Genomic DNA, 14481 nt, shown 5'->3' with positions numbered 1-14481 from the left:
ACACACACGTGTGGTTTTGATATTTGAAAATAGAGTCTTTTATACCTCCTGAAATTTGTTGAAATCAATATTTTTTTGTTTCTCTGTGTCTTTGAATTTAGTGTTCTGCTCAGTGTGGCCTTGGACAGCAAATGCGAACTGTGCAGTGTCTCTCCTATACTGGACAGGCATCTAGTGACTGTTCGGAAACTGTTCGGCCTCCATCAATGCAGCAGTGTGAAAGCAAATGTGACAGTACTCCCATCTCCAATACTGAAGGTAAATTCCCATAGAAAAGGGGCCTGGGGTCTTTAAGAACTCACCTGGGCTGTTCCCAGGGGTTGAAGAGCCCCATAAACCCATAATTAAGGGATAGTATATAGAGAGTACTTGTGGAAGCTGTATATGCAGTAGATTATATACAGGAAATGTAAGTTTTTACTTGGCTGCTTCACAACTATTTGACCTTGTTAAGTCACTTAACTTCTCTGGTGCTCAGTTTACCTATCTATAAAATGAAAGATTAGAGTAGATAATATCTAAGGTATGTACAACAAACAGTCTATGTTTGATTTATCCCAGAATTCTATAGATGTTAATGAGTCATTTTTAAAAGTGAAAACTTTGGTTTCTTTTGGTATATGACAGTGAATCTTTATCATCATGAAGATTCAATTCATGCTTGTTACTAGTTTTTTTATGTATAATGAAAGCATATATTTGCTAATTTTCTCAGCGTATAAACATGAAAAAAAAATGTTTACAATAGAGGATAAAGGTCTTTGAGCGCTGAAATTTTTCTTTCTTTTCTTATATATTGGAATTTCCCTTTATAAATGGCAGGTACCAGCCAAACTCCTTAATTTTCTTATCTTTTTTTAAAAATAAATTTTTCTTTATTCATTTAGAAACTCATTCAAAATTTCTTGAATGCTGCTATATATAAAGCACTGTCATAAATTATCAGGAATATGAAGTCAAATGTGGCATAGTCAAAAAATTTTAGACTGCCTCCTCATATAAAAAGAGAGGCATGAAGTCTTATCCTGTATTAATTAAAAATTATAACTTTAATTTGCAATAACTCTGACTCTAATGCCATCTACTTAATTTGTTTTTGTTGGTTCCTGTAATAAGGGACATTCTAGAAACCTAGCTTTCCCTCTCTTGAAAAGAGCTTAAAATCCATGATAAATAAAAGTAGTTTTCTTGGGAAAATTATGTCTTAACCAATCTAGCAGGGCGCAGTGGTGCAGGCCTGTGGCTCCGGACACTGAGCCAGGAGGATTGCAAGTTCAAAGCCAGCCTCAGCAATTTAGTGAGGCCCTAATACTAAAAAAACAAAGGGCTAGGGATGTGGCTTAGTGATTGAGCCCCCAGGGTTCAATCCCCACTACAAAAAAAAAAAAAAAAAATCTACACAAAGATATCCCTTTTCCATGTGACTAAGTATTAACTGTCAATCACATGGTTTGAGGTGTGTCTCCTTATTTTTAAGAATCAAAAGATACAAGGTTAAGTGGGAGAAAAGATATGACTATCTTATTAAACTAGTCTACTATGGATATCATATTACACCCTGTATATATGTGAATATATGTATTATCTTAGTTATCTATCCTATTTATCTCACATACATAAATGGAACTCTGTATGTATATGTGTGCATGTGTGTGTGTTGGAGAGAGAGAGAGAGAGAGAGAGAGAGAGAGAGAGAGAGAGAGAGAGAATATTATCTTATATAATCCTGACAATGATCTTCTGAGAGTTACTACTCATGAGAAAACTGAGGCACAGAGAAGGATAGTGACTTGCCCATATTACAAGAGACAGGATTTGAACCCAGATTTGGCATAGCCCAAGGGCCTGTTAGTCTCACTACAGTTACATTCTATCTCAGTTTACTCTTTAAAATAGAATAGTTTGAGCTGAGGTGTAGTTCAGTAATAGAGTGCTTGCCTACCATGTGCAAGACTCTGGGTTTGGATACTTTGACATGAAAATATTTTTTGGTTTTAAAGTAGACCAAGTTCTGGCATGGGCATCAGCCTAATTCAATAGATTAAGCCTTAGCGATTGCTGAAAACCATGGCTTTTGACATGCCTACAGGAATATATAAGTTGAAGATATATTTATAATTTCACTTTAGGCAATTTTAGTAATTTATCCAAAAGAGTCTCTATTGTGAGTAATTATAAGCTTTCTAACTAAAGATACAATACTGTTTTCAGAGTGGGCAGAATATCATTTGCAACTACACTTATTTCTGCCATGAAGAAATTCTCTTAAAATTGGTAGGTGTTAATCTGAAGTTTCTTAGATTCTTTGGAGAAACACCAAGTAGTCACTTCATCTGTCGGGCTAAATCATTTTTTATTAACATTAATCTGAAGTAAGCAGTTAAGACAATATTTTCAGACTTCTCAGTAAAGGAGGAAATTTTTAGGAAATTATTAATCCTGCAAAGTATGACTAATGCTAGAACTGTTATTACCTAAAGTGTTGACTCATTTAAAAGAAAGAGGATCCATCTCTTTCATAAAATTAGATTTAGGGTAAAAACAATATTTCTGTCATGACTTGTTTTGTGTTCTTTTTAACTTCCCAAAAGCATATGTGGAATGCTTTAAATACATAAAACTATTTCTTCATTTAATCAGCAGCTAATTATTGAATGTTTTCTGTGGCCAGACTCTGCTATTCCTTATGGAAAATTTAAATACATTTGTAAATGTATAGTCATTAAGGGCAAATGTTTAAGTTAAAAAAAATGTTTAATTTTAAAAAAAAAATTTTAAAAGGGGCTGGTGATAAATTTTGGTGGTAGAGCATTTGCCCAGGGTACATATCCCTGACTCTGGGTTCTATCTCTAATACTGCAAACACACACACACACACACACACACACACACACACACAAAACACATTTTAATGGAAGTCAGAATGTGTTATATGAAGCAGTTTTCACAAGTGCTAAAGGATGCTCAAATGGAGGACCATGACTTTAACCTTTTGTACCAAGATAAGCTTCATAGACTAAGGGGTCTGTGGGCCAGCTGTAACATGTAGTTGGAGAAACCCAGGGCATACCCCAGGAAAAGTGGATAAAACATTTGAGCTGAATCCCAAGTTGTAATCCACTGAGAAATGGAATTGGCAGATACCATGGATCTCAAAAGAGCAGAGGCTCTTGCATGAAAATAATGTAGGAGTGGTCTGGTATGGTTTGTGGGGATCAGATCAGAGAGAGAAGAAATGCCTCTTAATAAGAGAAAGTTGGAGAGAACATCTTCTAGTGGAGGAAATTTGGTGCATGAGAACGGGAAAGGACCCTTCACCCAGCCAAGTCAGGTTCCTAGGGTGCTCAGTGGGAGGCTGCTAAATGGCCAGTTTAGCTCCACCTCAAGATGGTGCTGTAAAATCTAGGGGAGATTGCTTGGGATCCCAAATACAGTCTTTCGATGGGTTTCTGTGGATCAAATGAGCCACAGATCGAATTGTGAGAATTGATTGAACTACCAAGGTTTAGATAATGCCCCCCATGCTCATTATTTTTATGAAAATAATTTTAAAAATTCAAATATATAGCCAAGTTGAAAGAATTTTACAATGAACACTCACCATCTAGGTTTGAATATTAACATTTCACTAAACTTACTTTATCACAGGTATATTCATCTCTCAAGATGATAGTTTTTAAGTAATATGCTCCATTTACCCAACCACTGGTTAATTTACTTAGCAAACATACTTACTGTGTGCCAGGCCCTGAAATTTTTGAAAGGAATACAACAAACAATGTCTCAGTCCTAGGGAGTATAGCTTAGTAAGGGTGGGAATGTGCAGACAAATAATTATAACAGTATAAGCAGTATTTTTAATAGAGGTAGAGAGAAGCTCCCCTGAGTGAATGCACGGAGGAGGGTGTATTCAACAGGAGGATCACTGAGAAGAGGAGTTGAGCTGGGCACTGGAAGGTACAAAGGTACAAAACAGTTCACCAAGGAGCCTCTGGGATGAGGGGCATTCCTGAGGACAGGTATGTGCAGATGTTTAAAATAATAAAATACATGGAGAGAGAGATTGAAGAAAGGGAAAGAAGTTAACACAACCAAAGATAGTAGAGAGAATCGGCAGTAGGGCATCTAGAAATTAAAATAGTGAGAGGCAAATTGTAGGAGAAAGAAGGGAGACACAGGTCACTGTGTTCAACATCTATTTTAGTGTTTTGTTTCTGTAAGCTTTTGGTGAAAGGTTAGAGCATTATAGGCACAATCTTGACAGACTGCCACTGAGGAGGGTAACACTACACTACTGCTCAGAGTGAATTGTAGACACACTGGGTATCACTGTATTTGAAATGCTAAGAATAATCTTTTTTAAAAAGTACTTAGAGCAGCTGGGACTAGCCTACTCAAGCTCATCTGAAATTCACCAAAATGCCATTTTATTCATTGTTCATGCAGTTTCAAGTTTCCTTGTAGTTTATATGTGCTTCTCAATAGCACAAGGCACTCTGTCATCTAGTATTTATTGCTGCCAGGTCATGATTCACGGTGTGCCATGAGCTGGTAACCAACCCAGGAAAGGAGTGGTTTCTGTACATTGGTTTACCAGCCTGAGATGTCTAACAGTGATGGATCTTGATCTCCCTCAAGTAAACATCTCTGGGAAAGCCTAGACAACTCACAAATCTCCTAACAAGATCCCTGAACAAAATAGCTACTGAATTTAGGTTTTTATGTGGAAGCTGATTGATGTATTAAAATCAGTGGAAGGAATGGTAAAGTTCACTTGGAAGACTTTGATTTCGAGGAGGTGAGGAAGGCCAATTTATTTTTTTGCCACTTCAAAGCACTCATAATCCACTTAGCATTTAGGTTCACATTCCTGGCTGTCTGACTTGGAGGGAACCTGGATCTGGGCTGGGATTATACCACCCAGAATGTGGGTGGCATCCAGGGAATAAGACTGGTTTTTAGAAAACTAAAAAAGCGAAGGTAGAAGGAATGGTTTAATCTGTGGTAACATGAAATCAGAATAAAATTCAATAGTTGTTGTCACCTTTCTTCAAGGACAAAAAGAAGTAGGTGGCCTGCTCCCATTGTAATGAATATGTCCCAGGAGAGATTTGTTATGTCCTCCTTTTCTATTCTGAATATATAAAATGTCAAGGACTGAAGTATATTTTATCGGGAGGAGCACACTGAGTACACATCTCCTAGACCAACTCCCACACAGCACGAGCACATCTTCTACCTTCTCATTTCTCACCAGGCTCTACATTACCAAGGGCAGTTTGTAAAATGCATGGCTGTTTGCACTTTTTTTTAATCCAAAGATGGACCTTATATGTTTAATTCACAACTCCACCTACTATGTTCTTCTGGATCTCATACATGTTTACAGGCACAGAGTGTATGCATTCTACAAAGAGAGATGCTGAATGGTCCAACATGGTCATGGAGGAATCTGTCTCTGGGTATCCCAACTCACTCGAATGATACAATTAGGCAAGCTTTGCAAAGTTTGATGAAATAAATGTAAGATCATTCCATTTTAGGAGTTGGACCAAATCAAGCCTTCAAAGTCACAATGAATCTGAATCTAATTGCATCCTAAATTCTTAAGCCTCTGTTTAGCGAGTCTTTTAGGTCAGTGTTTTGAAAGATTAATGCAAATCACATGGGGAGAAGCTCATTGGAACATCAGTGATAAGTAGACTCATGTGTTGCCTGTGCAACAGTTTGTCTAATTTTATCATTCAACTCTACCCATACCCAGATCACCAACAAGAACCTCTCCAGCATGTGTGCCAAGTTACCTAAGGTTATAATAATGAATCTAGTTCACATTGCAGAGCAGAGGGGTTAGCTTTAAATCCTTGATGTGTTCCCAAGTTTCCCTAAGAGAGAATTTGGGAATACTTCATAAATTGCCATTTAACATTCTCACCAGAATTCTCTGGCCTTGGATAAAGTGGTACTTTTTTCAGGGGTGGGGTGGAGTGTAAAAAGAGAAGAGACTAGTTAGCTCTACAAAATGTTTCCAGAAACACACAATGAGGACCTCTCATTCTTCCAACATCCTAAAGACAAAATAGGTAGAAAGAGTGTCGTTATCATTCTCCTCCCAGGAGAGTACTTAGCTGGTACATGATGATAGTAGAAGAGAAAAGCAGATTCCTTCATCTTAGAATCTGTGACTCTGCAGGCTCAGATTCTACTATTTAAAAAGCAATAGAGGACTGGGGTTGTAGTGAATGTGCAGCTCTTGCCCAGCATGTGTGAAGCCCTCACAACTACAGAGGATACTACCAGTTTTAAAGTTTTTTAAAAATTCTTAAATTAAAAAATTATTCCTAATATATTTTCTAACATTATCTGTTTGCAGATTATGTACTTGGGAATAGAGAAACTTTAAATTTTAAGATCTTTTAAGTATTAGAAGTCAATGCCAACTGAAGATCATTAAAACAGAACATTTCTGTTGTTTTAATGTCAATAAAAAATGTGATTTAATTTATGTACAACTTTTTCAGAATGATTTTTTTCATAAAAGTAGGTTGTATTGGGTATTGGCTCAAGAGAAGAAGAAAAAGATTATTTCATAATTTTAATGAGTTTGGGGATAAGGCAGACGAATGAATTAATTCAGGCCCCACGGCTGCATCAGCAACCTGTCAGTGAGTTGTCCCAACAAATCCATCCTTTCTAGCTAAGCTAAAAGTAGCCATAGGTTGGTTGTACCAATATAATTTAAACCTGGTAAACTGGACACTTTGCCATACACCTAAAATCCCAGTGATTTTGGAGGCTGGGGCAGGAGGATGGCAAGTTGGAGGCCAGCTTCACCAACTCAGAGAAACCCTGTCTCAAAATAAATAATCAAAAGGGGGAGACATAGCTCAGTTCATTCCCCAGTATGATGATGATGATGATGATATGATATGATGATGATGATGATGATAATAATAACTTAAGTCTGGGACTAATATTTTGAAGATAACATTCAGTTTTCTATAATAATGGGATTTTTAAATATCTAAAGTCATTTTTTTTTACTCAAATTTTACAAAATTTGAAGAGAAAGATATAGTGAAGAAGAATAGGAAGAGCTAATTCAGATTCTAAATGATTGTAACCTAGAAAGCTTTTTAAAAAACATTTCTTTCCCTTCTCTAAGGAGACAGAGCAAACTCTCCAAAAACAAAAGACTGAGGAAGCCCCAGACATCAACTCACCAGTGGTGTCAGTCAAGGGTCTATAGTCATTGTCAGTCAAGGGTCTGTGGTCATAAACACAGAGACATTTTGCACTTGTATGTCAAGAATGCTGCCAAAATAAGAGTGGCTTGGCAATTAAACAAATCTGAATTCTTATCCCATGTCTTAAACTGTTCTCAGCTGTGTGACACAGCTTGAGTTTCATAACCTTGAGCCTAAGTTTTGCTGTCTATGTAAATCTGACATTTTATATACTTAAAAGGATTAAATATAAAACTACATAAAATTGCTTGATAAATTCTAAGTTTTAGTGCTGTTTTTACCAAATCACGCTCTTGTGACATTGAAAGACTGAGAAAATCAAACACTAGTCATGGCTAACTAGATTTCCATCAAACCAAAGTTTTGTAATGAACTCATTTTTCTAGTCAGGACTATTCCTAGAAGGCAAAACCAAGAAGGAGAACTGAGTCTTCAACACAGCCCTTCTTGGGAGTCCCTGCACCCACCAAGGCTGAATGTCTTCATATAGCACAGGTGTCTCCACATTAATGTGTCATCAGGGCTCTTTGTCTGAGTCTTGGCAGAAACCTGGCTCTTCCCCAGGTCTTTACTCCTGCCCCTGTGAGGATTTACCTGCTCCCTGTTTAATAGCTTTCTGTTAATTTGCTTCTGTGTATGCCTTCCTGGGAGCCTGTATTCATTTGGACAGGGATCATAGAGAAATAATACATGAGTGCTGTTTTCAGCAGCAGGCGTTCTGGCATTGGGAGTGAACTGAGCACTCCCTCTGAGCCAGGTGGCATGGCATGTGCTTTTTATCGTGTGCATTACCTGGTACAAGCCTTACAGCACCCTTGAGCAGGCCTTATCGAGATCTTCATTTTAGAGATTGGATATCTGAGATTTAGAGTGGTGAAATAATTGGGTGAAGAACAAACATTATAAAAGGGCAGTGCTGGAATCCATCCCTGGGCCCACCTGTCAGTAGACCTCTTGGCTCTCACTGCTGTGTTGTGCTGCTGCCAAAGGCCAATCAGGAGATGCACGTAAGCAGCCCCTGGCTTCCTGAGCTTGATCCTGCAGCCAGGACCCAAATGCCTTCCTGCTTCCAAACAAATTATTTGGGAACTAATTTAATCCATTAAGTCCCATTGTCCAATGTAGAGTTGAAAACTTATGGGTTTTCAAGGGAGTTGGGGAGTTTAGAGAGGGACACCCTGGCCTAGCCCCAGCCCACTCCATGCTAGATAGCTCCTGATTTAAAGGACTATTCTCTGGGCTTCTTCTGCACACAGAGTAGCCTAACTTCCAGCACTCACCTATGGAAGAAATAATCTACTGTTTATATTTGTAATAGACTGAATGAGTGAGTGGATGTGTAGGTAGAGGGAAAAGCAATTTACAAATATTCTATTGGGCCTGAGGTTGTGGCTCAAGTGGTAGGATGCTTACTTAGCATGTGTGAGGCACTGAGTTCGATCCTCAGCACCACATATAAATAAATAAGTAAAATAAAGATATTATGTTCATTTACAACTAAACAATGTTTAAAAAACAAATATTCTATTTTACTTATTATGCATTATTTTATCAGTTACCAAAGTCTAAATCTAAAAGAAAATATGTGAATTTGCTTGTATTTTACTTAACCCAGAATTTTCCTGATGCAGCAACTCTTCCAAAAATGGAGTTATGAATGTCCCAGTAAAGTTGTAACCCAGGAAATACTCCTTTTTGTTTTGTTTTTAAACTGAACTGTGTTTTAGAACAGACAGAATTTTCTCAGAAGTGAAGCAGATATTACATTCTCACTGAGTTAGAGTGTAGCTCTGTGCTTTTTCCCCTTTATCAGACAAGAAGAGACACTAATGACTAATAATGATAGTAGGAGCAACTCAGTACCTAACGAGTACTTCCCTCACACCAGCCATGGCTCTGGTGGATGTAGGTAAGGATATTTATGTCACTGCACATGTTATAGTGAGTACTCATGTCATTCCTCTGGTATAGATGAGAAAACTTAGGCACAGAGAGGTTAAGTGATTTCCTCAGAGTCATAAAGTTTGTAAACGGTAAAGCTAGGATTAAATCCAGGCAGTTTGGCTTCTCATTTTATTTCCTTGTACTATTAAAACAACCAGTCCTCTTCTATCTGTTTATCAACTAAATCATTTTTATATTTTGGCAAAGAAGGTCAAAGCTAAAGTTTATTTTGTATGTTAAGCAGCAATCCCTGCTTCAAAATGGGAGAGGGGCTGCCCCAGTAGGACTATGATTTGGATTTCAAGATGAGTGACTTGTGTCAACAGGAATACACTCAGCTTTTCTTACATTTTAGTAATTATCTTACCTTAACAATGTGTTACTCCTGAAAACAGTGAAAAATGAAATTTTCCATACAAAAATATTAGTCTAAACTTTTTTGGTCGCTTTTTTCTGGTCATCACTAGTTTGAGAAGAAAATAAAAACAAACAAAAAAATACCAAGTGACTTCCATATTAAAACATGTGGAAGTCTTTTCACCTCAAATTCACAAATGATTCACCAAATATCATGAGATTTCTTCCCCCCACCTCTTAAGTGCAAAGTTTAAACAAGTTGTTTATGCCCCTTCTACTTTCTTTCAGCCGAAAGTTAAATTTACTGAGAATCCTAGTATGAAAAGTTTCTGTTCAAATTTCTAAATATTATTCTCTTTGTAAACCAAATCTTGAGTATAAGGGAATTTGTTGGTGGCAGAGCTTATGTTTTTAGAGGATTTGGGGGTTCCAGTTTTGAATGTTAATGCTTTCACTGAAAGAGGGTTTAAAGTGAGAGCAGTAAGATTATTTCCTTAGTTTTCTTTATAATAATTGGAAATGGTCCAATTTCTTTGCATTTTATTTCTCATGTTGATCATGTGATTCTCATGTACCAGGTATTAGATCTCTTAGAATTTTTAGTGGATTTCTGGAGTAGGAACAACAACAAGAACCAACAGAACGGTTCTGTCGCCCTGAACTTCACCCAGTGCCCTATCTGAGCTCTAATAACCTTAAGCGCTTTTACCCAGAACATTTCAGTATAACCACCTGGAAAAATGAGAGTGGAACTTTGGTTCTGGGTGGCATATGAAAATTTAATTACTAGATTGACAAAGCACTTTAAAATCCCCAGGTAAAAGTGATCAGAATACTGGAGGAGAATATCATATTGGCAGCGATGGGGTCATATTGGTGGTAGGGGTCAGGAGGCAGCTGCTGATAATCAAAGGCCTGTGTCCCTTTCTCTGCACTGGCCCCCTAGTTCCTCCTTTGCAACCAGCCTCAAGGGGAGATAGGGAAAGAATCATTTATTCACCTTCTGGCTGCAAGAACTGCAGACTGCAACTGTGGCAATTCTAGCACTGAGGCGAAAACACACATAGGAAAAAAGAAGGCCATGTCTCACTTCCAAATTAAAAAAAGACATTTCTCCATGTTTCCATAACCCGCAGACTGCTGCCATTTGAGGCCAACCTCTCAAAGCTTTCCTCTTTGTCTAGTGTAGTTGCTGAATCTAGGCCACTGTCAGCAATCCTTTTCATTCACTCAAGCCCGTCCCCATGCCCCACAGATGCAGAGATTCTTTTGAGACATGTGTACTCTGGTATCAAACAATGCAACTCATGTTTGATTTTGGATAACCTCGCACTGTTGAATAAAATAACCCTTGAGAAAGAAGCAATAAAAGCGCTGTAAGAAAAATGACTCATGTTTCCAAGCTGTCTAAAGTGATCACTTATCCCAACAAATGGTAATTCTTTCAAGACACAGTGGGCATGCACCATACTTATAAAAGTCTGGAAGAAAAGCCTTGCAAACATTTTTTTTTCAAATTGTGTTAAAATATATCAAAAGAATGTTTCTGGTAGGCTGTACCAGACAGAGTACACTTAAAAACAAAAACAAAAGCCACATGGATGTGGAAGCCACGGTGGATTGGCCCAGAGGGGTCCTTGCTGAACATTCAGGCGCATTGGCTTGTTTATGTACTTGTTTATGTGCCTCTAATTGTTTTCCATTTTCTGCCCCCATTTGTTAGAGTGCAAAGATGTGAACAAAGTGGCTTATTGCCCACTGGTGCTGAAGTTCAAGTTCTGCAGTCGAGCATACTTCAGACAGATGTGTTGTAAGACCTGCCAAGGACACTGACCCATGGAAAGCCAGAGAGAGAGAGAGAGCCTTGTCATTTCATCTTGGAAATGCATCCATCAAAGAGAGCCACCCAGAGGAAGAGGATTGATGTCCTTGCAAAAGCATTACCCTGTGGAAAACGTAACCACTGGTCAGCCCTAGCTGACAGGATTTCAATATTATTTTAACTTCTGTGAAGTGGGATTTATTGATCCAAAGTGCTGGACATGGTGTTAGGAGGGAATGCCAGATTGGAGAGATCCAAACAACACAGGGAGACTTGCTTACTGTGGAACGTTTGTGTTCTTTCGAGTAAATCCAATAGCCTGTTTACCTCCTTGGACCATTAAGATAATTTTTATTATGGACTTAGCAATGACACTGAATCCATTTGTATTTAAAACTGTTTAAAATGTAGCTGTTATGACTTGGTCAACTACAGAAGTAAAGAAGATTCAGAATTCTTAAGTCATACCTTAAAAATATGTACTATACTTTATCTCACTACAACAGCACCACAATTTAAATTATAAAATGGGCTTTGAACTGTAATTTAAGGAGCAATTATAAATCAAAAGTAATGAAAGTTTGTATTATTATTCTTCATTCCACTTAATTTCCTTAGGAATAATCCCCCATTCTGAACACTGCTGTGAGCCATATATAAAACTATATTAAACTGAACAATGAGGGACTTAGTTTAAAGCAGTGCATCAGTTACTGCAGCTGTGCAAGTCTATAAATTCAGTGCTAAAGACTGTGGCCAACTTGCCCTTGTGCGAGTGAAGCTGAGATTTCCATTAAAACTTTAAGAGAAAAACATTTCAGTTTTGTGCAGAAGCCAGACCTGGGGTATGGTGGAGACCAGTCCCTTTGCTGCCATCTCGCAGGATGCCTTACTTCTTATCTAAGTCACCCCAACTCACTGTGTTTACATCCTTACCAGCCACAGAACAGCTTCTGGCCCTGTTGGACTGTTGCGCGCATGTTGAGCTTACTGAGATGATGCCATGCAAGAGATAGACTGGCTCGGTCACAACCAGGCAGACCCTTTTGCAATTAGCTGACAATTACGATGGGTTCCAGATGTCCCTTCTGTGATATGGTAGAAGGGCATTTATTTATATGAGAGCAAGCGTGTGCATATATACATGTGTGTGTGTGTATGTGTATGGGTACTTTTGAGTGTGTGAATAGATACGTGTGGTGCACATAAATGTGCTATTTCTGTGAGTTTTAAAGTAAGCAAAGGATAACAACCAAAGAAGAAAAACTCATGAAGGCTAGCGATCGTAAAGCATAATTTTAACAGTCACTCAATCAAGTATTTTATATTTTTATGAATACTCTGAATGGCAATTAAATGTGAAACCCAGTTTCTGGGCAAGTCAAATTCTAGAATCACATTCAACTAAATTAAAATGACTAGCTCATATCTTACCTATCTTCAAGTTTCACATCCTGCTCATCAAAAGACTCAATAGCTAGATTTTTTTTTAAAAGGGTACTTGTTTATATTATTATTTTGTACTTGAACCCTCGTAGCTTGTAGCAGGTTCTTGATGAATGTGCTTTGTGTCCAGCACACTCCTTTGTTTTACACGTGTGGACACCCTGCAAACACCAGTACCTAAAACTCAACACTTAATGGTTACTTTGTAAAGATATTTGCAGTGGAAGAACATGCTTCACTTATGTCTGTCACTGTGCTCTGAAACTACACATTGGCTTACCATGTATACCATGACCTAAGGGAAATGGTTCTTTTTTTTTTTTTTTCTGAAAGAGAAACTCAGACACCATCCTAAGCTTCCTAAGCCATCCTAAGCTTCTGGGTTTGCTGTGGACAGTTGGCACGGAATGTTTTTTCATGCTTAGTCATAACCATCATATCTTGTTACCTGCTTCTCTCTCAATAATCAGTTCCCATCCTCTGAGTTTTCCAGAGAGAGAACTATTTGTGATATAAGACAAATTACCAAGGCCCTATCTATGCTGCCTTTAGAGGACCAGCCCAAGTGCCATCTTAGCCAATGATGAAGGGAAAGCAGCCCCTGGACAGGGTGCTCCTAGCACTGAATTAATCCCTTGGCGCCTTTCAAAGAACAGTTAACTTGGTGCTAATGTGCCCTGGTGAAATAAGGAAAATAGAGTACATGGTTTCTGTGGCAGTTTAGGCACAGTTTTATTATTCACATCTGATTTTCACCAACACACAAATAGCAGCTCACAGTTTTGTTTCAAAAGGCTAACTTACATTACTGAGTGAACGCTATATTTTTACCTCACCTGGAAACGAGCACTGTGCAGCACCATGACTGGAGCTAGAAGAGGAGGGCAGCCTCATTCCCTCTTGGGTGTACTACAGCTCTAAGGTCAAGATGCTCCCCGGGGCATTATCACGTCGCCCTCAAGAGGAACCTAGCAGAGATACAATAGGGTTAAACATTTTCAGATAGGCCCTGAATTTAAACCTGAGCAAGTGTTAAAAAGAAAATCATGTTCCACAGCACATTAGAATATCGCTGCTACTCTGGAGCCACCCATGTGGCTATATGAAGCTCTATTCCTAAATAATAGCAATGGGATTGTCAGTGGTGAAGGCTGGGCCACCATGGCAGATTCCAAAAGTAGTGTAGATATAGACTACTTAAGGAACCCCATGGAAACTGGTACTCCACAGGTGGGGGCAGTGTCTGCCACTGGTATGAAGGCCTACCAATAAAGGAAAGGTAAATGTACCCCCCAAAATTAAAGCCCTGGAAATATGTATGACTTTCAAATAGTCCATTTCATTAGGAACTTTTTTATTTGAGTGAATGTCACATAGGTATCCTTAATAATACAGAATGAAATTACCTTTGTATTATTGTGATTAGTTGTTGCTTATTATTTTATACTCAGTATTAATGTGGTACACTGTTACTTTTTTTGCTTTTGTAAATTATATTCTAATTTATTGCCATGTTTCCTAACACTTGTCCTTCATTCATTCTCCTGCTTGTAATGAAAATGAAAGTCATTGTAACCCTTGATGGAGTGAATTCCACACCAGGCACAGATTTTTTTTTTAACATAGATAATTTAGAAAAAATAAAAATTCAGCTTGTAAGAATGA

General features: G+C 38.0%; 1 protein-coding gene across 1 annotated transcript in view; it reads left to right on the top strand.

Moving 5' to 3' along the window:
• Adamts6 (ADAM metallopeptidase with thrombospondin type 1 motif 6) overlaps positions 1 to 14481 on the top strand; it is a 297708-nt gene extending 283227 nt beyond the window's left edge. Inside the window, exons 23-24 of the mRNA XM_046456198.2 lie at positions 102 to 258; positions 11272 to 14481. Of these exons, the coding sequence (XP_046312154.1) occupies positions 102 to 258; positions 11272 to 11381 (267 nt within the window). The 3' untranslated portion in view covers positions 11382 to 14481. The remainder of the gene's footprint in view (positions 1 to 101; positions 259 to 11271) is intronic.

This window comes from Marmota monax, unplaced genomic scaffold (assembly GCF_021218885.2).
Source record: "Marmota monax isolate L192 unplaced genomic scaffold, Marmota_monax_Labrador192_F-V1.1 WCK01_AAM20220418_F8-fsc00130, whole genome shotgun sequence".
NCBI lineage: Eukaryota > Metazoa > Chordata > Mammalia > Rodentia > Sciuridae > Marmota > Marmota monax.
This window is presented reverse-complemented; position numbering and strand designations above follow the sequence as displayed.